Source organism: Rhinolophus hipposideros, assembly GCF_964194185.1.
Source record: "Rhinolophus hipposideros genome assembly, chromosome: 12".
Lineage (NCBI taxonomy): Eukaryota > Metazoa > Chordata > Mammalia > Chiroptera > Rhinolophidae > Rhinolophus > Rhinolophus hipposideros.
This window is the reverse complement of record NC_138058.1, coordinates 60,828,354-60,855,970: the sequence shown is the minus strand read 5'-3', so window position 1 is coordinate 60,855,970 and position 27,617 is coordinate 60,828,354. Positions and strand designations below refer to the sequence as shown.

The 27,617-nt window shown below is 36.2% G+C and overlaps 1 protein-coding gene across 22 annotated transcripts in view; it reads right to left on the bottom strand.

Moving 5' to 3' along the window:
- The window catches only part of DTNB (dystrobrevin beta), a 185,464-nt gene that overhangs the window by 121,454 nt on the left and 36,393 nt on the right, over positions 1-27,617 (bottom strand). For 18 of the 22 annotated variants that reach the window (XM_081068519.1, XM_081068505.1, XM_081068510.1 and 15 more), the window contains exons 5-8: positions 22,457-22,542; positions 12,393-12,547; positions 3,458-3,563; positions 153-319 (exon numbers count right to left, since the gene is read on the bottom strand). In XM_081068519.1, the coding sequence (XP_080924645.1) occupies positions 153-319; positions 3,458-3,563; positions 12,393-12,547; positions 22,457-22,542 (514 nt within the window). The remainder of the gene's footprint in view (positions 1-152; positions 320-3,457; positions 3,564-12,392; positions 12,548-22,456; positions 22,543-27,617) is intronic. The other 4 variants (XM_081068514.1, XM_081068515.1, XM_081068511.1 and 1 more) reach the window with 2 other exon arrangements.

Sequence of the window (27,617 nt, the reverse complement as noted above, 5' to 3'; positions counted from 1 at the left end):
GCACAACATATGTGCAACCCGAAATGTTAGTATTAAGATTTTATTATACCACATCCTTATTTGTAGGCCTCTACCCGGAAACAGGCTCAAGTGCTGTTACTGATGAAACAGATTAACAGTTGGGGACACAGACTGAAACACAAAGCAGTTACCCAAGAGGAATGCTCCTTCATCTGATGTTGGTTGCTGTGAGGGCCACTGGCATGGCCACGCCAAAAGCAATTTTGGCAGAGCTGGTAGTTGTGGCACTGCTGGCATCGGTACCGGAAACCCATCATACTCTCACACCGGCAATAGGAGCACTCCACAGGATGGAAGACTTGGAGAAGGAACAGAAAACAGGGCAGAGTGAAGGGCAGGGGAGAAGGGGAAGGACAACAAGGAGAAAAAAATCATTTTCATTTGCGAATATATCAATACAGTGGAAAACCAAATCTAATATTAAAAAGCCAAGGTAAAAACAAAATTAGAACTAGATTCTAAATTGTCTCCGACTTAGTTAATTTAACCAGCCACTTACTACCATAAAAGGGAAAGAAAATAAATTAGAATAACATATTGTCAACTTAGAATACTACACTCCAACCTACCTTAGAAAACAGTTAATTTCTTTTCTTTAAAATGAAACTCATGTTTCTCAAAATTTAGGAAAAGACACAAGTAAGGAGGTGAGAAAAGACTTCACTCCAAAATTTCTTTTCGAAACTTACTGCTTACTGCTTTTTAAAGAGATGTATCAGTGTTAGTTGTATGCATATTTGTTTACTTGACTAACATAAAATCTGTGAGAGCCAGGACGATGAACTATGCATCTCTGTTACCTGCAAAGGTATTTTACACAGTACCTTGGCCTGCATACGTTTGCTGAATTAAATACTACCATATACCTGAACATAAATGGCAACTGGTAAAAAATAAAATTAGATATATTAAAATAGTAGTTTTAGGTAAGAGCTCTAAGTAACAGCATAAAATAAAGTACTTCAGACCAATGAAAGGACAATGATTTGGAGGAAGGGAAACTCAGTGACCTGCCTCTCCAAAGCTGTGTGCGACCTCACACAGCTTCTTACCTTATAAAAAACTGCCAGGTGGCAATCAGGATTCATAGAGATTACTGGAATTCTCTAATAGCCTGAAAGTCTAGTTCACTAAGTAAGAAGAGGGCAATGCACCCCTGTATATTGTAGATTGTTATTTATACTTTTAAGTGTTGGTAGCGTAGTTGTTCCCTCTGGCAATCCAATTATGAACACAAGAAATGGAAGTCAACAGAAACAGTATTCAAATCTTCATCTGAAGGACTCTTTCTAGCACTGTGTATACAAAGCTAGTCTTACTTCAATTAAGAAGATTTTTAGTCCTGCTTCCAAAAATGTATATTAACTAGAGAATCAAGACTCAAAAAAACAAATAAAATTGAGCACTAGGTGAGAAAAACAATATTATAACAAGATCACTACAGACTAACAGAAAAGTAAAATAGAAATGGGAAATCAAAAGGACGTACTTCCTCTAAGAAATTCAAGCTTTTGTCATCAAAAAATTCCTAAGGACTCATGAAAGTGCTAAGAGTCTGTGCTCCAAATTAAAACTACACAGCCTCACACTTCCATCACAGAACATACTCCCAAATCATTCTGGAACTAACAATGCAGCCAACCATTACAATTTTTCCTAATAAGTTGGCATTAATATTTAATAATACATGTATGTTAATACACTGTGTTGCGTTATTTATTTAAATAATTAAATAATTTATGATAATTCTAGTTGAACATGTGTATTATGCGATTTTTCTTCTCTTCTAAATCAGCAAAGAGCCAGGGCTTACATTAGTCAGTGGAATATGTGACCAGGTGGAAAATGCAGAGAAACAAAGAGAAAAGGATCAACAAGTGTGCTGGCTCAATTGTAAACGAGGTTAGGTAGTGGTAAAGTTCTTTTCTTTTCTTTTGGAAGAGTACATAATGTGGTAGTTATCTTCTTATGTACCATACACTTGGATTGGTAACCAGTATAAAAAGTACAACTGTTGCTTAAGCAAATGAGTATTTGCCCTTATAAATAGTAACATCAATACAAGTGATGAATTTCATAGAAAGGGTCCAAAAAACGAACAAACAAAAAACATAGAAATACCGAAACTTTAGAATTTGTTTCCTGCCATAAAAATGAAGATATATAGATAAATGTTAGTATGATAGGTAACATATTTTATTTCTAGATGTTTCAATGATTTCATAATATTTCTCTGCCTCTGAGAAAAATGATATCACTAACCACATAAGAATGTAATCAGTAACTAACACACTACATACAAGGTCACGAAAATGTTCATCTGAACAATACATCCTGACAAACAAGATTTTCTCTACTTGGTAGAGCAGATACAAAATGATTTTATGAAAATGAATTAGATATGAAACTACGAAAACATTTAAGACTATAAAAGTTGCCCTCATTAGAACTAACAGTACTATAATAATTTAACATTATAAATCTCTGTCCAAAAATCCTGTTAAAAGATTTAGCTGTTTTGGTCTAGGCAAGAGATTCTGAACCTTTAAGAAAATAATCTTGATTTTAAGGTACTTGTGACCTAAAGCCAGAGTTGGGCAAAAGACTGAGAAGTTTGAAAAAGTATAGATAGGAGGAGAAAATAAAAAAAGTATGGGAGTGTATTTTGCTCTTACAAAGGGAAGAGGGAAGAGGACTACTCTTTAGTGCCTCTCAGCCACTGCTGGTTCTCTTGTGTGCAGTGAGGAGAGACAGACAAGAACCTTGAGAGACGGGAGGTTACATAGAAAAACCACAGCCTTTCCTTTCATAAACTCAAACAACCTGAACAAGGAGATAAACCGATAGCAACAGCAGAAAAAATTAAGAAGACACTAAGAGGTAAGTACCATTTCAATTCCAAGTGAAACAAAGATTTAAGTGAAATTACTGAAAAGGATACTCAAATACTGAGAGTAATTCAAGGTTAAACAGTCAAGGAAAAAACTGAAGAAATGTGAAAAACAGGACTAAATTCTACCTTAACTATTTTCCTTTAAACGATTCCAAAATATAGTTTTAGTGATAGACATTGCATATAGCCAAGTGTTTAGATCTATGATTTCTATAAATTAAAGGGAAAAAAGGAGGCATGGCTAAGTCAGGTGGGCTCGAGCTGGAAACAACCACCTGGAACCTCGGGGCAGGGGGTGGGGCGGGGAGCCAAGAGTTTGAACCACAAAGTTTTATAACCCTACATTACTTCTTCTTGGTAAAAAGCCCCTCCACACACAGCTATTTTTTTTTTGTTTAGAAATAAATATTCTTTTGAAAGCTACAATCACAAATTCAAATGACCGAGTGTCAACAAATGTCAATTATAACTGTCAATGACAATAGCTAAGGGCATTACAAATACCATTAGTTCTATACTTCCTATAGCATAAGTTCTGCTTACCATTCTCAACATGGGCAAGCCTGTGCATGAGAGGTAGCCAGACAAGGCACTGAGGAGGAGGATCGGCCATCATCGTGTCTAAAAACATATTTAGCATTATCTTTTTCTGTAAAGAGAAGAAAAACAAATACATTTCATACTTTTCAAGTATCTCTGAACTCTAAGATTACGTTAATTTAGGATTCTCCCAAACAAGTTATAATGAATTAGGTGTGGAATTTTATAGCAACATATAATGGTTTACATTATGACAGACACCACTACACACTACCACTCTTTTCAAATGCATTTCCACTTACATTATTTTATGGGAGTTTTAAAATTATTGCATGAAGTAAGTAGGTTAGGTAGTACTATCTTCATTTTGCAGATGAGGAAATAAAGGAACAAATCATTTAAATGACTTGTAATAGTTTTGTCCAAATCAGACACAGGGCAGGACTAGAACTCAGGTGTCCTTCAAATTACTGTTCCTGCTATCCAGTGGGGGAGCACCCATCCCACACCTAATTATAAAACAACATCAACGAGAACAGGAACTATGGCTGTCTGGTTGTCTACCATATTTCCAGCATTCATTCATAACAGTGCGGGGCACATAGCAGGCATTTAATAAGTAGTTGTTGAATAAATACTAACGTGAGAGACAAACACTCTTAGAAATCAATTAACAACTTTCTCATTTACGGAAGACAAAACTGAAGCTCAGAGTGGCAAAATAATTTGCCCAAGTCACAGACATAGTTATAAGGATGAGATTAGAACCTAAATATCCAAATGTCTATCATAGTACTCCCTCCATTTTACCATCTCCCTAGCAGGACTGCATTTTTCTGTTCTATCGTTAAAACAAAATATATTAAATAAATATATAGTAAACTTCCACTGTATGGGAAACATGAATATACTTCCATCCCATGTGGACATAGAAAATTAGAAAATAGTCTAGAGAAAACAGTCTTATGATGTGCATAGAACAGATTCTCAACAATATTCCAAGCTAATGAATTTTCTTTTTATTTCTTCTAACCCACAAAACACCTTTCCAGATACAAAAGAAAAGAGGAGGAAAAAGCAGTGTCATACAACTAGATGTAAGAGTTCTATAACTGTAACCTGGCTATCTAGGTCCCCACCTCGAACTTTATTCCAAAAGAAGAACAAACAGAAAAGCAAACACAGGAGAATAGGAAATGCACTGCACAATAAGCAGGCCTTTTCCAAGCCCTGGTCCCACCATTCAAAGTATGGGGTGGGGGAGACACTGAGTATTGGGGGTAGGGTGAAGCTCAAAGGCACCCGGAATTTCAACTCACTCTCTCCCAAGCACCTGTGTTCTCAAGCCCACCATTTTACTTGAAGTGAAAAACCAGGGCATAAAAAAATGTGTTTCCCCATAAAAACTTTAAAATATTTTATATCAGGGGGAAAAAAGTAGAAAAGGTAAAATTGGTTAGAGTTGACCTAAAGATTTTGCCAGTCGATTATACAATAACTTCCATTTTACCACAAACATATCCAACACAAATTGGAAGCAAGGCCGTGTGGTGGTTCACCAGGAGCATGGCGGCCTCCAGGATTTCCACGTGATCCACCACGATACCTTCCAACAATGGTCCCACCGCGCAAACATGAGACCACACGACACAGACTAACTTCTGTGTATCCTTTTGACAACCGTGAGACTCCTGATTCCAGGATATATAAACTGGAAGTCATTCTCATTGAGAATAATCTTTAAAAGGAGAAACTGGTAAATAGGGGGGAAAAAGGGAGGTAAAATAGATGGCAGAGCAAGAAAGAGGCTTTTTGCAATAAAAACCTGAAAAAGATGAAGAAATATAAAGGAAAGTCTCAGGTCCAGGACAGACACTGTAGGCCAGCACGAACTGGCCAGATGGGGAGAGGGAAGAAGGTTCTGAGATATATGCAAGAGGGTGATAACAGTATGACGTCATCATCCGAAGGCCCTTTGTATACTGCTGTGCATTTGTGGTGACGCTTGAGAAATGGCTACTCAAAGAGGCTCAAGTTTTCCAAAGTGTTTTCCATCTCAGACATCTAAGTCACCAATGTTCCTGAAACCTCAGTGGAATCTGGGAGGAATAAATGAACAATATTAAAAACAAAGACAGAAAGTCACCGAACTTTTGAATGTAAGTCCAGACATGGAAAATGCCTCTTATGATAGATAGATAGGTAAATAACTGCAACAAATCAAAATGAAATTAGGCGTATCTACTTCAAATTACTGACAAAGAAGATGCTAGGAAGCTCTTTATCTAGTAAGAGGTAGTAAACAAAAATTCGATGTATCATATTATTTATTATAAATTTAGTGTTCAATATTTTCTATATCTTCTATTTGTTAAAAATTACTTTTTTACAAATCCACTTATGATCCTAATGCTACTTTCTCTAAAATGTTTTGATTCTCCCATCCTGGAGGTATTTTTCTTTGTTTAATATTCAAGATGAAAAGGAACAATTATATCTGATACCTCAGAAGACCCTCATAAATTTGTTCAGGATCAGTATCCAAAAGTTGTCCTCAGGTCATACTGTAATTTGAAGTTTTCCAAAAGCATGAGAAATGAAACCAGAACTGTGTTCCAGTGCTGTTTTCCATTAGCCATGTGATTCGGAGAAAATCACTTAACATTCTGGTTTCAGTTTTCTCATCTTTTAAGGGCTAGAGCAATGGTTCTGGAACTGTAGTCAGAGGCCCCCCTGGAAGGTCCCTAAAACATTTTTAGGGAGTCTATGAGGCCAAACTATTTTTCAGAATAATACTAAGACATTACTGACTTTTGCAATCTCATTCTCTCATGAGTGTACAGTGGGGTATTCCAGAGGCAACATGGAATATCCACAATTATCTGAAAAAGTTATTAAAATACTCCCTCTCTTTTCCAACTATATAGCTGTGTGAGGCTGGATATTCTTCCTATACTTTGATCAAAACAAAATATCACAACAGAATGAATAGATAAGTAGATATGAGAATCTAGCTCTCTTTGACTGAACCAAATCTTAGAGATTTGCAAAAATATAAAACAATGGCATTCTCATTTTTTTGTTTTACAATAGTTATTTTCATTAAAATATATAGTATGTTAACATGTAATAGGTTTATCATTATTTTTGATGATTTAAAAATAAATTTTAATTTATCAATTTTAATTTTTAATATGGAATTACTGGTAGATATAATCCACATAAACAAAACCTCTTTGGGGTCCTCAATACTTTTTATTGTAATGAGGTCCTAAGACCAAAAAGTTTAAGAACTGTGGCCAGCTCACAAAATTCTGTGACTTATTAAATAACTGTGAAAGATAGGTTGGCTCTTTTTTCTCCCTTTTTATTTTATTTTTGCTCGAATTGAACGCATTCTTTGCATTTCTCCTTATTTTTATAACAGTATTTATAACAAAACTGTAATAAAATTGCAAATAATGTAAATTCCCACAATTCTCATTTTTCTGTATTTCTCTCTAAACATATATGTCTCCATGTAAATATGTGCATAGGGTAGATAAAAATACATAATCTGTTTTTTCACTTAACATTTTATTAAACATTTTACTGTTTTACTATAAGGTCTTCATTTCTAATCATTTTAACAGATGCCTGATCCACTGAGAAAAAACGCCATTTATGCCTTCTTCAAACACTGAAGCTGTTTCTATCTTTGTATGTATGCACTCTCACATTTTTTTTCTTAGAAAACTGTTTGTTTGTTACCTACCTACCCACGCTTTGTCATTCTAATCCTAAGTATTGACAATCTATTACTCTAGATGCCATTCTCACTTCCCTCTTTCCAACGTTGGCTATATCTTTCCTGTTTTAAAAGAGAGAAGGAATCATCTCTCAAAAATGAGAAATCGAGTATCACAAAACTAGCATGAGAACACAAATAAAATAATTTAACATTAGATCATCATAGCTGCAATTTCCAATCTCATTATTTCCATTAAAAACTCCAATTCCCGGGGCCGGCCTGATGGCGCAGGTGGTTGGAGCTCCATGCTCCTAACTCCGAAGGCTGCCGGTTCGATTCCCACATGGGCCAGTGGCTCTCAACCACAGGTTGCCAGCTCGATTTCTCGAGTCCCCCAAGGGATGGTGGGCAGCGCCCCCTGCAACTAAAGATTGAACCCGGCACCTTGAGCTGAGCTGCCGCTGAGCTCCCGGATGGCTCAGTTGGTTGGAGCGTGTCCTCTCAACCACAAGGTTGCCAGCTGCGCCCCAATGGCAACTGGACCTGGAGCTGAGTTGCGCCCTCCACAACTAAGACTGAAAGGACAACAAATTAACTTGGAAAAAAAGTCCTGGAAGTACACACTGTTCCCCAATAAAGTCGTGTTCCCCTTCCCCCATAAAATCTTTTAAAAACAAAATTATAAAAAAAAATAATATCTCCAATTCCCTTGTGGGCAAGAGGTAAATATTTCTTATCCATTACCCTATTATTTACTTGGTAATCAGTTAAACAATATATGACATTTAGCTAACAGAATGGAAAACAACATTTAAAAAAACTTTCAAATAAAAATGTTTTCATGCAAACTTTTTGTGTAGTTATAGAAATATTTTACCTGACCACGGCAAACATACATTAACTCTTTATAGGATCAATGCCATGGGTCAGCCTTTAAATTATTATTAGTTGCTGAATTTGTCCACATCACAGATTTATTTTGGACTTTGAATATTAGAGTACTTTTAAATGAAAAAAATAATATGTTGCTGTGCTTTTTACCAGAGGTATTTTTATTTATTATAGCTAAAAGGAAGACTGGAAAAACTCCTCAAAAATTCTGAAATACTTCGTTTTCCTCATTGGAAAGATCGATTCATTTGAGAAAATCATGGAATAATATCAATGAAAACAACAACTTGCAAGTACATGCATAAGCTTTCCATCAGAATTCAAGTCAAAGACACTTTCTCATGCCTATTTGATTTAAAATCATTATTCAATTAATCTAACAAATACCTAGTCAGCACCAACCATTTTCCAGACACAGTTATCAAGGGGACATAGAGTTGAAGGAGACCAAGGTGCATCCCTCCAGGGCATAAGTGAGCTGGATGTAACATGCCATGGAACTGCAGAAGAGGGGACAAATTCATCCTACATTGAATGAGCCAAAGCATCAAAGAAGAGCATCAAAGATATTTTAGCTGGGATTTGAAATATGAAGCCTGTTGGAGGAGAGAGACGGTCAGGGGTTAGGTGCATTTCAGTGAGAGCTAACTGCATAAACAAAGAAGTATGCGACTTTTGGTCACTCAAAATGCACGTTACTCAACACAAAAGAAATGCAAATCAAAACTATACTGAGATAACACTCCTCATGTATCAGATTGGCAAAAATTCATAAATGTAAGAACATATGCTGTTGGCAAGACTGTGGAGAAATAGATGCCCTTATGTATCGTATCGCTGGTGGGAATGTAAAACGGTCCAGCTCCTGTGGCACTGTGTTAGTATCAATCGGGAATGCAGGGGAACGGCTCGGCTGGGGTTAGACGGATTAGCACAATGGAGTCATGCTAGAAGCCCTATCCAGTAGGCAACAGGAACCAGGAAACGTTTTTGTAAGCAAATAGGGACATCAACAGAGCTGTATTATAAAATGATGACAACCCAAATTTGCTTATGATTAAAAGGAACAATAAAACAAAAGCAGTATCCGAGCAGGCATCCTTCTCTCCTTTAGGCTGCCATTAGGCTACTAAGTAAAGTGACTAGGAGAACAAGGTCTTCAGTTTTTTGGCGAAGAATTTTGCTGCTTTACCTGGAGACTAGTAAACTGTAAGGCTCTATGGCAGGAGGAGTAGCAGACATCCGGAATGGGAGCGCCACCAGTGAGAACCAGAGGAGCTTGGCCAACAGTCCCAAACACTCCGTGTCCCGCAGGACTCAGCCTTGCCCACAGGACGGGCAACCAGGACTGGGCACATCAGGCTGTGCTTTCAGCTCATGAGTCATAACTGACGGATGAGGGGGTACTTCTCCTATAGCATGCATACAGTTAGCACGGCTACCTCACAAAAACCTTTTTTTAAAAAAAGAAAACAATGTTGGAGCCACTCGTCGTTTCTAAGGAATCATTTGCTAAGACACTCTCCTCCAGAGGCCCAATAAGAACAAAATCTCACTTCCAGGTCTCCACAGTTTTGTTCCATCTAATTAATGCCAGTGATACAGGCCTCATTACTATATATCTGATCATTACAAAATCCATTTTACATGCTGTATTTCATCCAATCTAAGATACCATCACTTGTAAGATATGCCATTATTTTTTCTACCACTAAGAAAGAAAAATACTCAGCCAATTAAACTAACTCAAGGACTTAATTAACTGTAATCCTTGATGACATGTAAATCAGTCACACCAACCTCTCGATGAACTGAAATATCTTTCACCTATTCAGAAGGATTTGGCAATGTTGTCAACCTTCATTTCTGACAAGAAATTATTTTGGTCATATCTCAGTAATAAAAAGATAATACAGCACCATCTATTTATGGATATCTTTCTTTGAAAAAAATGAAAAGATTCAGTAAAGCACCTGGTTGTTGCTTTGTATGAAAGTGAGCAATTCCTCCAATGAAGAATATTGATCTCACTCATAGCAAATTTATTCCCTTCTGCTGTGTGTGTCCATGGCTTTCTGTGCTTACAATAGCTTTTTGTCAATGCCAAATCAGAGTGTACTCTGAGGACATTTGAAATAACACATGCAGTACCAAAAGTGGACATGATTTAGCTGAAGTGGTAAGAACAGCTATGAGCAAGTTTATACATCCACAAGAAATGACAGCACATCATAACCACTGCCTGGACAACTGCAATTGTAAGATAACATGGGGTATATGAGGTATCTTGGTATCAGAGATGTTAAGGTGTGAAAAAAGTCTTGAAATCAATAAAACATGGTAATCGCCCACGCTAGATAGATTATACTAGTAATGAGGGGTTGCTACCGAGGACTTTAAAATCTGCTTAATTAGAATACTATGACATACACATATACACATATTTATGTGCCAGGCAATTCTTGCCAAACTTTAGTCAATGTCCAGGAAAACAGTCAAAACATTCAGAAAATGTCTCATTTCAAAGATAAAGTGGCGGTGGGGAGAGGAAGGGGGAGGCATTCTGGCACAGAATGGAAAAGGATATACTGGTCAAAGCATAATCAAAGGCCATCTCCAGGCATAAAATATTCTTGCCCTTGTGAAAATTCACCAAAAATAATGTAATCCCATCTCTATCCACTTCCACCTCCCCAATGAATCAAGGAGAGTGTGGCACAGTGTCCAATGACATGCCAGCAACAGTATCTCCTGCAACATTCATTGCAAGACTACATCTACTTTCTTATCTCACTCTCTCTTCCCTCACTCTGTGCTCTACTTATTCAGGCTTCCCTTCCATAACGATCGGATCCAATTTAAAGTCCTCTGCAGGGTGGACCGAACTCTTCAAACTAAAGTCAATGTGAACCTAGAAAATAAATAATCAAACAAAGAGCAATCATCTTTCTAAGGAGAAATACAACATACCCCCAAACTCTGAAGTTTGGAAAAACTGGGGAGAAATTTAAATATATTCACTGCTTGTTTTTAATAATGTTTATGTCTCTAAAGTCAGTTTATTAGTTTATAAACACAGAAGACTCTTATTATTTCTGGACTACCCACCAAAAGATTCGGCTTGAGGTGCTTTATTCAGATAATAATCCAACTACAAATTTACAACTATGATTTTTCTATCATTAAATTCTACTTTTCTCATTCTGGACACCTCGGCTGCTTCTGAGGCCGATGAAAGCATTCTTGTAAGAGTTTTTCTGTGGACGTAAGTTTTTATTTCGCATGTGAAAAAACTTAGTAAAATAGCTAGGACAAAGGCAGGTGTCTGTTTCGGTTTAAAATAAACCACCAGGGCTTCTTTCAAAGTGGCTTGTATGCGAGTTCTGGTTATTCCAAATCTTCGCCAATATCTGGTGAGAGTAATTGAATTTTAGCTATCTAGTAATATGTTCTGTTGAATTAACTTACGCTTTTAAATTTTGTTGTTTTTAAAACTACTAAGCTACATAAATCCACATCCTTTATTTTGGGTTAGTTTGTAATTAATAAATATTTTACGAGGAGATACATTCAGGCTATATCAATAGCCTATTTCCATTAATCCTTCACCCATTAATTTGAACACAGATTTTTTTTTTTTTTAATTCCTTGCTTTCCAGAACTTCTTCCAAGTGTGGCACCTCATCTTTACTGAAAAAAAAACGGATGCTATAGCCAGTGTCCACTCTGTTTTGAGTCCTTTGAAGCACAGTTAAGATCTTAGGAACACACTCACAGCAACCTATAGGGAAGGGCCACAACAGGACACCCACAAATAATGAGACCAAATCTATCTTTCTTTGATATGAAAATGGTAATGTACCCTCGAGGGATTTGGGGCTGGCAGTTAGGAGCTGTACAATATTGCTTGTCTTCAGTGCTCAGGAAACAACGATCCAGTACCGTACAGAGCTTTATATCAAAATTCCTGTATTTCATGGTTTAAAGATCTCAGGGACAGTCATAATACAACTGGTACAACAACACAAACACTTCATCTTGAACATTTTTCTTTATGTTTTTAGTAATTTAAAATAGTTCAAATGTTACCATTTTTTCAGAAAAGACTCCCACCCCCTCAAAAGAAGAGATCGCAGGTGAATTTTTTTATCCCCCCTCTTTTAACCCCCTCCCACCTCTACCCAAGACTTAAAGCTCTGTTTCCTCCCCTAATCAGGATCTGTAGCTCTAGCCTGAAGCAATTTGGTGAAATCTGACAAAAGGTGGAGACATGGATGAGTGCTCTTCTAGTCCTAGATTCTATAACACTGTCCTTACCTGCTGTGGAAAACAGGTGCGGACTGAGTGCTCTGTGTAACCAAAAGATGGCCCTTCAAAGACAGCTGTTGGGAGCTTCAGAACTTCCTTCAGAAACTGGTCAAACTTGCTAAATATCATTAAGCCATTGGAATCTGACATCTGGGAGAAAACATCTATGAGAACAAAACCAAATAAAGTCAAACTACAAAGAAATATCAACTCTTTATAAATGGCTCTATGTCATTTGCATACCAGTCAAAAAGTAGCATTAAAAAGTACCATAAAGTTATCATGATTTCTAGTTAACATATATTCTTATTCTTAGTATTAACATTGTGTGGTTACTTCGTTGATGCGGCCCCTCTCCCCCACCCACTTAATATTCTACCTAAACATCAAATCAAATAACCACTCATGTATGTCTATCTGCCTACTCTTTTTGAGTGTACATACTGGATGATGTGTAACTTTTTATTTATAACTCAGTTTGTTCCAAGAAGAATTTGTAGCAGCATATCTTTATCTCTTTATATATATATGTATATATATACATATGTATGTGTATGTATATATACATATATATGGTGTGTGTGTGTGTTTATATAAGACACATGCATGTTTGAGTGTATGAATATATTAGCATATTGGTGATGGGGTATGAAAGAAATTATATTATATTTGTATATTCATGTACTAATGATGTTAATATATGCCCATGAAGCAATCAATTGGGAGAAAGCACACAGTATGTTTAAAATACTCCATCTAGTGAGTCCAAGCAGAATAAAAAGAATTCATATAAATTCTTCTATCACAAGATATTTTGACACTGTAAGACCTGATTTTTACATAAAATCTGATTCAAGCAGATGGGAAAAAAGTCTCCAATAATACTACTATTTCTTTATCTAAATGGAGAGAGTTTCCTGTCTCCAGTTACTTATTCCTCTTTCCTCATCCATAGTAGGAGACAAAAAGAACTAGGAAACAAAAACAACTTGACAAAGAAATATGACTTAAGCTTCTTTTCAAACTACTGAGCTTCCTTACAAATTGGTGAGTTAAATATGCACATACAAAAAAACCATTTCCTGAGGCCTTTCCAAACATAGCATTTTGAAAAGTCATATTCTATATATTCAAAATAAACAGGTATATTAAGAGGTACATATGTAACAGATTTATGTAAAGTAAATTACATAAATGTACATAAATATGCATTACTCTTTAGGTTCAGTTTGGGGAAGCTATCCAAAGGCACTAGGTGTAGAAAAAAAACATTCAAAATACATTAATCAAAGAAAGATAAAATGTTAGATTACTGACTCCACAGGGTAACTTTTAAGGCATTAGAAAACAGGAGATTATCAACAGAATAAAAATCATCAGTATATCTTCTCATGTCAGCTGCTAGTTTGTAGCTAAAGGAAAAGTATTAAATACCCATACAGGTGGGAAATATCCAACAAAAGGCTAACAGACGTATGGTACTAGTGGAAAGTAAAATCAATTGACCAATACTGTATATCCCAAATTCTTATTACGAGGTCCAAGTACCACGCACTCTAGTAGGTGTTTTGAAATATAACAAAGAAGTATGATACATGGCTCTGGTTCTTATCCCCCGCTCCAAGAAACTTTCAATGTAGCTGGAAAAATAAGTTAAATATGAAACAAGAAGAATTAAGTTGCTAAGCTGACTTTCAACAGAACAGAAAGAAGAGAGGCATAAAGATATATTTGTCAAGCCTCATCATTTGCCAGGCATCACAATAGGTAACTATGGCTGAGTCTGACTGTAGCCACCCAATACTCTTATCCCTTTCTTCTTTAGTAATAGAACAATTAATTTTATTTTGTGCAGTGATATACTCAACCAAGAGATTAAACTTCACAGCCTCCTTGTAGTAAGTTGTGGTCATGTGACTAAGTGCGGGCCAATGAGACCATAAGCACAAGGGTTGTGAGGGACTTTCTAGAAGGCTGGTCAAAGAAAGCTGACTAAGCTAGAAAGTAGACCCTTTTTTCCTTCTTCCTTTTGCTGTCTGGAATACAGCTATGATGGCTGGAGCTCCGGCAGCCACCTTGGACCACATGGTAATCTAAATTTTGACGTACAAATCATTCACTACAATCGCAGAAAAGGCCTGGGTCCCAGATGAACATGAAGCTACCATATCAGCCCTAAACTACCTACTCCTGGACTTCTTTTACATAAGAGAAAAATAAACTTCAACATTGTTTAAGATACTATTATTTTAAGTTTCTGTTTTCACGCAACAATCCCTAAATACTAAGTGCTACTATACTTTACTAAACATTACTTCATTTTACTTTCACAAAAACATGTGTATGTGTCTGTGCACACATGTGTATGCACAGAACTTTTTAAAATTTATAGCTAAGGAAACTCACTAAGGTTAACTTGCTTAAGGTCAAAAAGTAAGTGTCTAAATCAAATTTTAAACCCACACTTATCTGGGTTTAAGATTCCATTACATCACACTTCTTCAAAATACAGTTTAGAATAGATACCAAAACACATAGGCAGGATTGTCAAAAAAGGAATTTAGAGGATAGGCCTTGAAAGATAGGATTTGGAATGATGAGGTCAACACAGGGTGGGAATGGGTGTTTGGGGACCATCTGGCAAAGAGACGGAGAAAAGTCTCTATGACAGAGTGTATCTGTTACTGATCATAATAAGCAGGAAACAGCGCATTGAAGAGAACATTCTAAGGTAAACTATTTATATTGAGAAATAAAGGTAAATAAAGATTAAATAAGAAAAGCAGTTATGAATGAAAACTTTAAATGAGGAGAGCAATTTGGATTTGTTTACAAGCCGTTAAGTAGGGAAGAAATATTTAGAAAGCTAGGTTTCAAGAAAATTAGACTGGAAGAAAAAAAAGAAAATTAGACGGTTAATGACTGGCAGAACGAACAAGAGAGGCATAGGATTGGAGACATCAGCTAGAAAAACTTGTAAATAATAAATAAATGAAGAAGTGAGAGTCTGGATTACAGTAGTGACAGTATTGGAGCAGGACCAAGTCCAAGACATTTCAACGCAGGAAACTGCAGTTGATGGTAAGCTAGATTAGGGAATACAGGAATTTAAAAGTTAGGATTCAGGGCAGCCAGATGGCTCCGTTGGTTAGGGTGTGGGCTCTTGATAACAGGGTTGTCGGTTTGATTCCCATGTGGGATGGTGGGCTGCACCCCCTGCAACTAGGATTGGGAACGGCGACTGGACTTGGAGCTGAGCTACACGCTCCCCGGCTAGACTGAAGGACAACGACTCGGAGCTGACGGGCCCTGGAAAAGCACACTGTTCCCCAATATTCCCCAATTAAAAAAAAAAAGTTAGGATTCTTCTAAGTTTCTAGCTTGGGAAAACGCAGACAACCTTGAGTGAAATAAATATACTGAAGATAATGATACTTAGCTTTGAACATAACTGTATTTGAACTAATCAGCAAATTTCCAAGTGGAACTATCCTGCAAGCAGTTAGACTGTTGGGCCACAGTTCAAAACTGCAGATACAGAGCTTTGAAGATGTTACCGATTATGTGAGTAACAGGCCTCTGAAGGAGGGAAGAGCATAGTCACTTAATTTTTAAATAGCTGGCTGATATTCTTATAATGAGGGAAATAATCATCTATTAAATCTGAATGGAAACAAAGGGTCCACACGGGATGTGGCAGACATTGCAAGGTGCCTACTGCTCAGCACCTACTTTCCTATTCTCACTCACCAGCTGAGCCCCGATTGTGTTTACAATGTCAATGTGCTCCACTTAAAAAATGACTTCACAGCCTCTTTCACACATTGTAACTCTGGAGCGGATTTCTGAAAAAGCTTTTGCTTTCCTGATAGGGGCATCGCTTTCTTCCTTCTGCTTGGAATGAGGACACAAGGCTCAGCGTTGAGCCGTCACATGTGATCCTAAGGAGAAAAGCCATATGGCAGAGTAGGAAGACCAGAGGAACCCAAGTCTTTGATGACATCCCTGACTCATGGTACCAACTTTGAACTTACCAGCCTGTGGACTTATTTTGACATGAGAAAAACAAATCCCAATAGTTTTAAGCCACTGTTAGTCAAGTTTTCTGTTGCCACTCAATGTATTCCTGAAAAACCAGCGAGTTATTAACTTGTGGCCATTAATGGTAGAAATATCCAAGACCAGAGACTTGAGCTACCAACTCTATAAATACACATATATACAACTCCACAATCACAAAAACATGTGAATACACCCACAGCAACAAATCTACACCTCACTCAGAGCAATAAAAGGAAGTGATTGGGTAGTGAAATGACTAAACTTCCCCGCTCAATAAAGTATTATTTTCAGTTACATTTAGTTACTATGTCATATGATAGATGCAAAGTAGTAAAAAACATTTTTTTTTAATTCAAGGGAAAAAAAACTTAATAGGCCCACATTACAATAGTAAAAGAATAAGCAGCAACATGTTGGTTGGTTGGTTGATTAGTTGCTTTTAATATAAGAAATACTGCTAGACCCCCAAAATTGAAGACATAGTTAAATAATTACTTAACTTAGAAGTCATTACTTCTTGTGTTACCAGATTAAGAAAGTATTTTTTTTAGATCAGGCTTCTCTTATCTATAACAAAAATACTGAAAAATGACTACTACTTTTTTTTATCTTAAATGCAGTATAACAATGAATCTAAGTTAGTGTGACTTACCATATACATACGTAAACATATCTTACCAAAGAAATGAGACAATATATAGTCAATAATGTTGTAAAAACTAGGTATGGTGTCAGATGGATACTAGATTTATGGGGGAATCACTTCATAAATTATATAAATGCCTAACCACTGCCCTATGCATCTGAAACCAATATAAAATAATATTGAATGTCAAAAAACAAAAAAGAAACGAGACAATAAAATTTGATAAAAATATCCAAAAAATTAAGCTCATCCTCTAATTAAAGCCCTAAACCCTTCTGGAATTAGGGACTAAATTATTTCCCAGATCACTGGTTAATGTTCCCAGTAATTATTTATGTACTTCTGAAAGAAAGTATGCGAATTCCCTATCAGTTGTTTCCAGATAAAAATATAGGCTTTCTTCCTTGTGAAAAACCCACAATCAAGCCCTTAAATGCACATGTGTACACGCTTTTAAAAACATTCTGTCCTCTGTGTAGTGGCAAAATAATGCTACTATTATGCCGTCCCCACGTGCATTTCGATTTTTTTTTTCTGGTGGTAATGACTCTGGTATTACTCCTTGCATCGGTCCATCTGTCCACTCCCTTTCCTCACCCCCCACACGACCAACCATACACTTTTGAAGATGACAGGGCTGTTAACAATAAAGACTCAAGTCTACAAAGGGAAAACCATTTTCCTTTATATGTTAGCTTTCCCTGACAAACGACTCTCATTCCCTGTCATCTTTCTACCAACTGAGCAACCTAACCCACAGGAACATGTATACACATCTGCATGTTAGTAAATACCTACATGTAACTAAATCCAAGCACATATTTTCTTCCTAAACTCATGAATATCCCGACATCATTCAGTCAGTCAGAGTGAGGCGGGAGGATGGGAATGAGCCTGCTAGGGCTTCCGAGGCTGACTCAGCCACAACTACCTTCCACAAGCCTCCAGGTCTCCCTTAGTTTTTGTTTGTTTTACTTTTTCTTATTCACAAAATGCAGATTCAGGACTTAGCTCTTATCTGCTTCCAGTTCTAAAACATTTTGATTATATGAGAAATGTAAACATGGGCATCACTCATTCAAATTAAACAGTCACTTCCATCTAATCAAGAGAAGGAATGGTTAACAGAAAGCAGCCAGAATAAATATGCACTGACAGGTGGTTAAAAGGCCAAAGCACAGAAGGCTAAATTTTGAACAGGTAAAACTGCTTATTTATAACTTCAAAGGTTGGCCTCCTACAGTCTGTTAATGAAACATCAAGGAAGCAAACAGTTGAAATGTCAGAACTATTAGTTCTGGGTAAAAACAGAAAGAACCACAAGTCATAGTTTCTCTAGCTACTCAAAGTGTTGTCTGTCAAAAACATGTGAAAACATAAATGATACAAATGATTATTATCATAAAACCATGTTTATGCTACAACCCAGAGAAAATACCTGTTATCATTTTGGTATATTTCTTTCTTTTTCTATGTGCATAATAAATTTTTGTTTAAAACTGTCTTACATTTATTTTGACCTGAAACATATTTTTAAAGGCATTATATTCAATTATGCGGATATCCCAAAATTAAACTGAGCTCTCACTTTTGGACACTAAAGCTGTTTCAAGTTTTCATATACTGTAACAATTGTTGCAACAAATGTACATAAAACTTAGGATATACCTCTGATTAATTCATCAGGATAAATGCAAAATGGATTTGAATATTTTTACAACCTTCCTGTTATATACTGTCAGACTGCCCTTCAAAATGGTAGCACTGCGTTTTTAAAGAATTTAAGAATAAACTAAAAAAAAAAAAAAAAAAAAAAAAAAAAAGACTAAACTGATGAATCATCTGCTCTTATCTTTTAGCAGATGGGGTTTGAATAAGAGGAGATTAAGTTTCTTAGAAAACAAATAGCAGAATTACACAAAGTAGAGAAATCACATAGAATTAAGTATGATTTAATAGATAATGGGCTTTACAGTCTGTAAATTTTGTTCTCTGAATTCTTCTTTGGGTTTCTGACATTATTGAGTTCTGATCATGCTTATAATTGAAGTCTGTATTCTGATTCTAAATCTTTGGTACTATATTTAGAATCTTACCCTAAGTTACCTTTGAATCTAGGATACAGTCCCAAACGGCCACCCACAACAGTGAACCATTTCTATAAATGAATATCTGGGGACAGAAATTCTCTTAAAAGACATCTGGAAAATCTAATTAAGAAATATTTCAAACTAAAAGCACAAATATTGGTAAAGTCATTTCAAATGTTATCTTGACACTAAAACAAGAAAATAAACAAAAAATACGTATCAAATTTTAAAAAGGAGAACAGAGACAATCATAGGAAAATAATCTAAAAGATAAAAAGCAGAAAGATCAAAATAAGAAGAAGAAAAGTAGAAACACTAAGGCATATTCCATAAATTAGAAAACCTCACTTAAAAGAAACATTAACAGAGGTAACGAGAGACTACAGTCAGTGGCAGGAAGGTGGAGAAACTAAGAACAACATAAACAATGGAACAAATAGGTAGAAGAAAGTGAATAAACGGTCAAATATCACTTGATGTTACAACAGTGTTATATCTCGCTTTCATCTACACAATTATTCAGCCACTTCAACTAAGCAGGAACTAACTGAGAACTAGAAAGCCCTGGAAAAAGGGATTCTCACACCAGCCACAAAGGCGAGTCATATATTACAAAAGCTCCTGTGCTTCTCTCATAGTATGTGAGTAATCACTTATGTCCTTACTTTAAATAAAATGCTAAGAAGTTTGGTATGGTTTCTCTGTCAGTAGCCTATCAAAAGTAAATCAGAGCAAAGAGATTTGTAGAGACTGGTACACTGATAATACCATCATATCTACCAGTGATAAAGGATGGCCACACACACACACACCCCATCACCATCACCATCACCACCACTACAACCAACTACAACAACAAAAACTTAAGAAAAAGCACAACAGTTTAAAAACATGAGATGGGACAAACAACCCAGAGCCTCACAATTAGCCCTAAGTCATCAGAGAATGACATTCGTAAGAGATGAAAAAAACGTTTAAGTTATGATCAGTGAGCTCTGTTTAAGATGGGAGGTACAGACCACATTTAAAGAAGTCTCGACCCTGAATGATTAAAATTTAAAAGTGGAGACAGGCTTCAAACCTAAAAATTTTATTACCTTAAACATCTCATTCTCTAGCCAAGGAAATTATGGTACAAAAATAATGAAACAGAGCTACAGATGGTAAAGAAACTGCAACTTTGAATATGAAGAAGATAAATAAGCCATGTTTTAAATCTCTCTGAATAATATAAACATGGTAATGAGTGACCTAGTGTGGCTTGTATCTCATCAATCCATACACAGTGTGCAATGACCTGGCATTCTGAGCACACTGACATGTCACATTTGACTGGACATGTGTACTTTTGTGCCACTTGAATACTGGTCACTTGTGTTCCTCTACGAAGTTCAAAACCACATAAAAAACAAACCAAAAAAAACCCCCTGCTATTATCTGGACCCCTTCCATATTTCACATAGCACTAGAAGTTGTATTTTTCTACTAACAGAACAGAGAATGGCATTAATTTTAGTACTCAGTCAACAATTTATATCTGGCAAAATTTTGGCACTATGTGCCAGGTACCAGCTCTATGTAAATGTAACAGATTTAAACATAGAAACTTAAAGACTCCAGAGTCATCTAGAATGTGCATTTATATAATAGATTTTCTATTTTTATACTAGTTTCCCCAGTACTCATAAAGATGCAATGCATATTCTTTACCTCTTATTATCATCATTAAAAAACAGAATCCCAACTTTTTTCTTTGTGTTTGAATGAAATATAATTGCATCTGTATTATATTATCTTCCTCAGAAAAACACCATGCTAGAATTTTTTTAAATTACGAAATTTCAGCCCAAAAGAGTAATATTACCATATGAAAAAAACTCAAAACTGAATATTTAAGTAAAACTATGATTTTTTTCACTACCAAAAATTTGTTTTACTTAACAGCTGATTTTGAAATGAAGACAAACCAGATAACAGTTTAACCAAACACATTATCTAAGATCTTTCTTTAGAATATCGAAATCTGTGTCTAGTGAGCCATCTAGCTTTCCAACTTTCAGTGTCATGGTAACGTTAAAAAAAGCACAGAAAGCAAATGCACCTCTGAAGTAACGTGGCCCAAAAGCTTGTATTAGAATCTGATCAAGCCTCTGTATCTTTCAATTAAACCAGAAAATGTAGGGCACAGAGGAACATCATGGGAAGCAATCATCAAAATCCAGCCTATGAGAAATGTTACAGGACAGATTACCCAGTTTCCTCAACAAATCAATTCAGAGGGTATCTCAACACTTCAATAAAACCCACAGCTTCAATCTTACCTCCCTGAAACCTGCCAGTTTCCTACTCCGTGGCACTCTGTATTATGCTACTTTGATCATTATACTGTATCATGTGTCTCTCCCATTACAGGACGAGCACAGCGGAGTACGACAAAGGAGCTTAGTACAGGGCTCTGAAGCTAGACAGCCTGAGCTGAAATCCCAGCTTCACCCCTCAGTTAACTCATCTATAAAATGGAGAAATGACCACCTGCTGTGCAAAGAAATTGTAAGTATTCAAGTGACAAAATATACGTAAAGCACCTAGCACAATGCCTGGCATATCTTAGGCAGTTAGTAACTATCTATTGAGTGAATAAATAAAAACCAAAAGCAGAAAAATTAAGTAATTGTGAATTTCACCTCCTTTGATTTCATCTAACCTCATTTTTATAGTATCTACTAAATAGTAAAATGCCAAAATGGCCAATAGTCAGAAAAAAATTAAGAAAGATAACTGAAAAAAACAGGGTGTCAACTTTTAAATAACTGCTTGGCTCTATGGTTTTAAGAAATAGTTTAATCACAGCAAATACCACCTGATGAAGAACAGAGTTATTATATTACGAAAAAGGCTATTCTTGACCAAACCTGGTAAGAGTAATCAAATTCATTTTCTAACCAAAAATAGTCAACATAATCATCTTCAAGCATGATTTCTAATATGGAAAACATTTTTAAAGGATTTTTAAATGTCAACATTACTGTTCTGAAGCTCCTCGATTTTCTTGCTTTAAAAAAATAACACCAAACAAATTAATTCACCCAACTTTTCCACCTGAACAGTAGGTGGCATAACTTAACATACTCTGAGCCAGGTGAGTGATACAGTGGTAGTAAAAAACAAAAAAGGTTCAATATAGCATCATCCAAAATTCTGATAACATTCACTTATAACTCTTTCAAAGTCCTAATTTGAAAACAAAATCTTTCAAATAATACAAAAATACTTACATCTCAATTTGTCCAGCATTTTTCCACCACACATGGTTGCTAACATAGCTTTAACTGAAAATACCGTCAACTTGCCTCGGCCCTCACTGCAAAATAAATTATATTAGAAACAATTGCTATCTGGAACCACAAAAGGAATCAAATGTATCACTAAATGTCAAGCAACCAGTAAAGTGGCCCCCACCCTTATTGCCACTATATTACCTTGGATTTTTAGAAACCTTGGATTTTTCCTTTTTTTTTTCCTCAGGAGAATTAAGGCTTCATCTTAGGTGAATAGTGCTAAAACTAACTTGAATTGTTTGGAAATGACATTTATAAACATTCTGTAAAGCACTTTCTGCTGGCTGTGTAGGCAGAGGCCAAATGGATGGACCAGAAGTAAATTTCCTATCGACTTAGCCCATTAAATCCACAGCTCAGGCATTTTTAAGTATTCAAAACTGAGGCTGTTTTGAATAATAATTAAGAAATCTGTCCTATCATGCTATTATATAGTAACAACACTTGATTGTTAGGTACTAAACCAACAGGGGGCACGCACAAGGCTATAAAGATTTTATAGGACATTCATCCTTGTTTTTACTATGACAACCTTTAAGTTACCATGTGTTTATTCTAAGAAGCTCAATCACATCTGCCTCAGAGCTTTCCCTACCACAATTGTGAGAAAAGTGAAGGGTAAGGAAGGGATGGCACTATCAATTTTTTCCTAGGAATTTGGAGAGATGAACTGTAGAAGAACATCAGTGAATTACCCAAAGTAAAGCTGCACACCCCCTGCAGATCCAAGACAGTATCAGCAAGGCCCCTGACCCACAAGCCCACTGCTCCATCCACTCAATGCTGCCCTGGTTTCACAGAGGATGAAAACGTCACTAGCTGGGTTTTAAAGTCGTTGTATATACATTAACAAGGGGCCTTTGTGCTAATTTTACACAGATAGTACTACAAAGTTTCATAGCAACTTAGTAAACTACCTTTCCAATAATAAGAACTATTATTATCTTCATTTTGAAAAGCAAGTGTCGTCCTATTTATATTTACTAATGGTCCTACGAAAGTGTCTCCCATTTTTCCAAAGCTTCTTTGTACATACAGTAACATCACACCTGAAAAAAAGGAAATGGCCTATAAGCCAGGAGGTTCTCAATGAAAACATCGCCAGGAAATGCCAATGTTTTTTACAGTCCAATTTTTAACTATAACATCCATTGAGTTTATTCATAAGGTAAAACAGGAATCCCTAGGGCCGGCCCAGTGGCTCAGGTGGTTGGACTGATGACTGGCGCCGCTGACGGCCTCAGCCGGGGGGAGCGCAAGGCTCCTAATACCAGCATGGGCCAGGGAGCTGTGTCCTACACAACTACACTGAGAAACGACGGCTTGAACCGGAATGGGGCTGGGAGGTGGAAGGGGGGGGGGGGCAGGAATAGGAATCCCTAAAGTTAGCTAAAATTAGGATGGGGTTTTAAAAATATATAGCTCTTCAGAAATACAGATACTGACTCCGTCTTATACAGTACCTGAAAATATGGCACCTGGAAATGATAAGGAATATTCCTATGTCAAATATCCAAATATCCTTTGCATTACTGACATGAGCAGTGTCGGTGGCTAGAGAGTGCATCGATTGTATTAAAAGGAATAGATACAGAAGATACAACTGATATAGAAATTTTACAGTAGACATTTCTTTTTGGTCACCAACCATCCAAATGCTGAGTCTACATTTTAAAAAGACCAAAGAATGAAGAATGAAGGGGGAAAACACACCCAGATATCTGCTTTCCCATCATTCTTCGAAACTAAGATATGGGCACGTGCGTGCACAAGCTCCACCCATAACATGCACCCCTACAGACTTCCAATAGAAAAGTCTTAACTTTTAGAAGCTGGAACTCCAAAGACATCCCTGGCAAGGACGGCAGCAGTTATATCCGGTGTCCTGAGGTGGCAGAGACAGAGTTCTATGGCAGCGCCCACAGCCCAGCCTCAGAAGCGTCTGGAGCATAAGCAGCAATAGATTCGTGGCAGATGTGCTTCGCGAGACCATTTGGTGTGACTCTGAGCTTTGTTCTTGGCACTGGGGTCTTCAAGCCTAAACTTTCCCAACCCTCTCAGAGCGTCTTTAATAAGACCCACATTCTTTTAATAAATCAGCCAGAAAGAGTTTCTCCTGCTCATAACCAAGGACGCAGCATTCTGAGGGATGCATTCTGAGGGATGCAGCTTCTATCCTGAAGTAAAGTGGCCCAGAAAGATGAAGCGACCAAAGAAAACATTGCCAATGTCCAGAGTGAGAAGAAACATGCCCAAATCCAGCAGAGCAAGAATGAAGTATTCACCAACAGAAGAGTCAAGCTTTGCTGTACAGCTAATGACATTTTTAAAGGTAAATATGCTCAAAACCTGTTTTGCAGACACATTTCATGTTGCAAGAATATCCAGGAAATTCCACAGGGAAAAGTAAAAATCAATCTTAAGAGAGATTCCCATAAAAATCATGACCCGGATTACATGTGGGAGAAGAGAGGGTTGGAACACAGAAAGGAGCTTCTGGGGTGCTGACAGCATTCTTTCTTGGCCTCTGTAGTCCTTACACGAATATTTGCTTCATAACAATTCATTTTAAACTGCGTTTCATTTTCTGTATTTTTCTGCAGTTGTTTTCTATTTTTCAATAAAACTTTTTTTTAAATTAAGATTTATTGGGAGTGACAATGGTCAACAAAACTACATAGGTTTCAAGTGTACACTTCCATAATACATCATCTGTTTATTGCATTATGTGTTCATGATAAAAACTTCTAAAAAATGAATCTTGGGGGGCGGCCAGATGGCTCACTCAGTTGGTTAGAGCACGAACAGCGTTGCCAGTTCGATTCCCACATGGGCCAGTGAGCTGCGCCCTCCACAACTAGATTGAAGGACAACGACTTAGAGCTGATGGGCCCTGGAAAAACACACTGTTCCTCAACATTCTCCAATAAAAAAATTTAAAAAAGGAATCCTGGGAAAGTGACGGTTATCATTACTGAACAAAGCTAATAGTTTAAGGGGAAAAATGATAAAGGGGAAACCTACAGGTTAAAAGGCACTTAAGATATATAAATGAAATGCATAAAATTTTCCATAATAAAAGTTTCCATAACAAAAATGTACAAAAAGAATAAAAACATTACAAATACCAAGGCCTAGGCCCCCACCTTAAATGTCCACTAGTAGAAGACTGGCTATTCATGCTATCATAAAAAATAATGAAAAATAATATATGAAAGATAGAAAAACATATTTGAGCTAGTTTACTATGTTAAAAAAGAAAAAGGCAGGCGTGGAACAAAATAATTGCTAGAATGCAGTCTAGCAATTATGATAAAAAGAAGAGAGTAAAAATATTATCACATACAGACACACTCTGACTTACAATGGTTCAACTTACAATTTTTCAACTTTATGATGGTGCAAAAGCGAATATTCACTCAGTAGAAAGCATATGTCAAATTTTGAATTTTGGTCTTTTCTCAGGCTAGTGACATGTGGCATGATATTCTCCCATGATGCTGGACAGCAGCCGTGAGCCGCAGCGCTCAGTCAAGCTTACGATCACAAGGGTAAACAACTGGTACTCTACAGTGTGGTATGAAATGCACTTTGACCTACAATATTTTCAACTTAGGATAGGTTTATTGGGACATAATCCCATAAGTCGAGAAGTATCTGTATTTGTTTGTATATGTGTAAAAACTATCTGTGAAAGGATATTGAAAAAAATAACATTGGTTGTCTCCGGGATAGAAAGTAGGCAGTCAACGGAAAGCGATGAAAAGGCAAGCACTTTTTGCTTTATAAACATTAAACATGCTAATACTAGAAAAGAAGGTACTCAAGTCATAATCTAAGCTTCCAATTAAGACACTAGAAAAATAACAGCAAATTAAACCCAAAACAAACAGAAGGGGAAAAAAAAATGAATTAAGAGCAGAAATAATAAAATTGAAAACAGAAAAAAATTTAATGAAACCAAAAGCTGCTTCTTCAAATAAATAAATAATATTGATAAAGTTCTACCCAGACTAAGAAAAAACAGAGAAAATATAAATTATCGATATTAAGAATGAAAAACAGAATATCACCAAGTTCTCCACACATTACAGAAAAAATAAGAAAACATTACAAAAATCTTCACGTCCATAAATTCAACAGCTTAGATGAACCGGACAGACACAAACGACTCCTTGAAAAACACTAACTACTAAAGCTCACTCAAGAAGAAACACAAAGCCAGAATAGGCCCATATCCATTATAGAAACTGAATCTGTGTTTTTAAGCCTTCCAGAAAAGAAAGCTCTGCATTTAGCAGGATATACTGGGGAATTGTAAAGCAGAAATAATTACATTTCTACACTGACTCTTCCAGGGAATAAACAAGCATTATTTTGATATCAAAAACACATCGAGACATTATAACAAAACAAAAGTCAATATCCCTCGTGAATTTAGACACAAAAATCTTAACAAAATGTAAGCAAATCAAATATAACAATATATAAAAACAGTAAAAATCACAACCAAGAGGGCTTTATCCCAGGAGTATTAACACTGATTTAACATTTGAAAATCAATCAATATAATTTACCATGTTAACAGACTAAACAAGAAAGGCCATATGGTCATCTGAATAGATGCAGATGACAAAATTCAACATTTATTCCTGATAAATAATCTCAGAAAATTAGAAAAGGAAGGGAACTTCCTCAATCTGATAATGGACACCTTAAAAAAACAATAACAGCTAACATCATGCTTAATAATGAAAGACTAAGTTCGTTTCCCCTAAGGTCAAGTCAAGGATGACTGCTTTCACCACCAGTAATTCGCATCACAGTGGAGAACCCAGCTGGTGCAATAAGACAAGAAAAAGCAATAAGACATACGGACTGAAAATGAAAAAAAATACAATTATGTGTAGTCCAGACAATATGATCTTCTATGTGGAAAATCCCAAAGAATCTACAGAAAAATCCCAAAGAATCCCAAAGAAAACTCCCAAAGAATCTACAAAAAAAACACTATAATAAAGGATTTTGGCAAGGTTGCAGAATACTAAGTCAACATACAAATTCAATTTTATTTCTATAAATTGGCAAAAGTTAATAG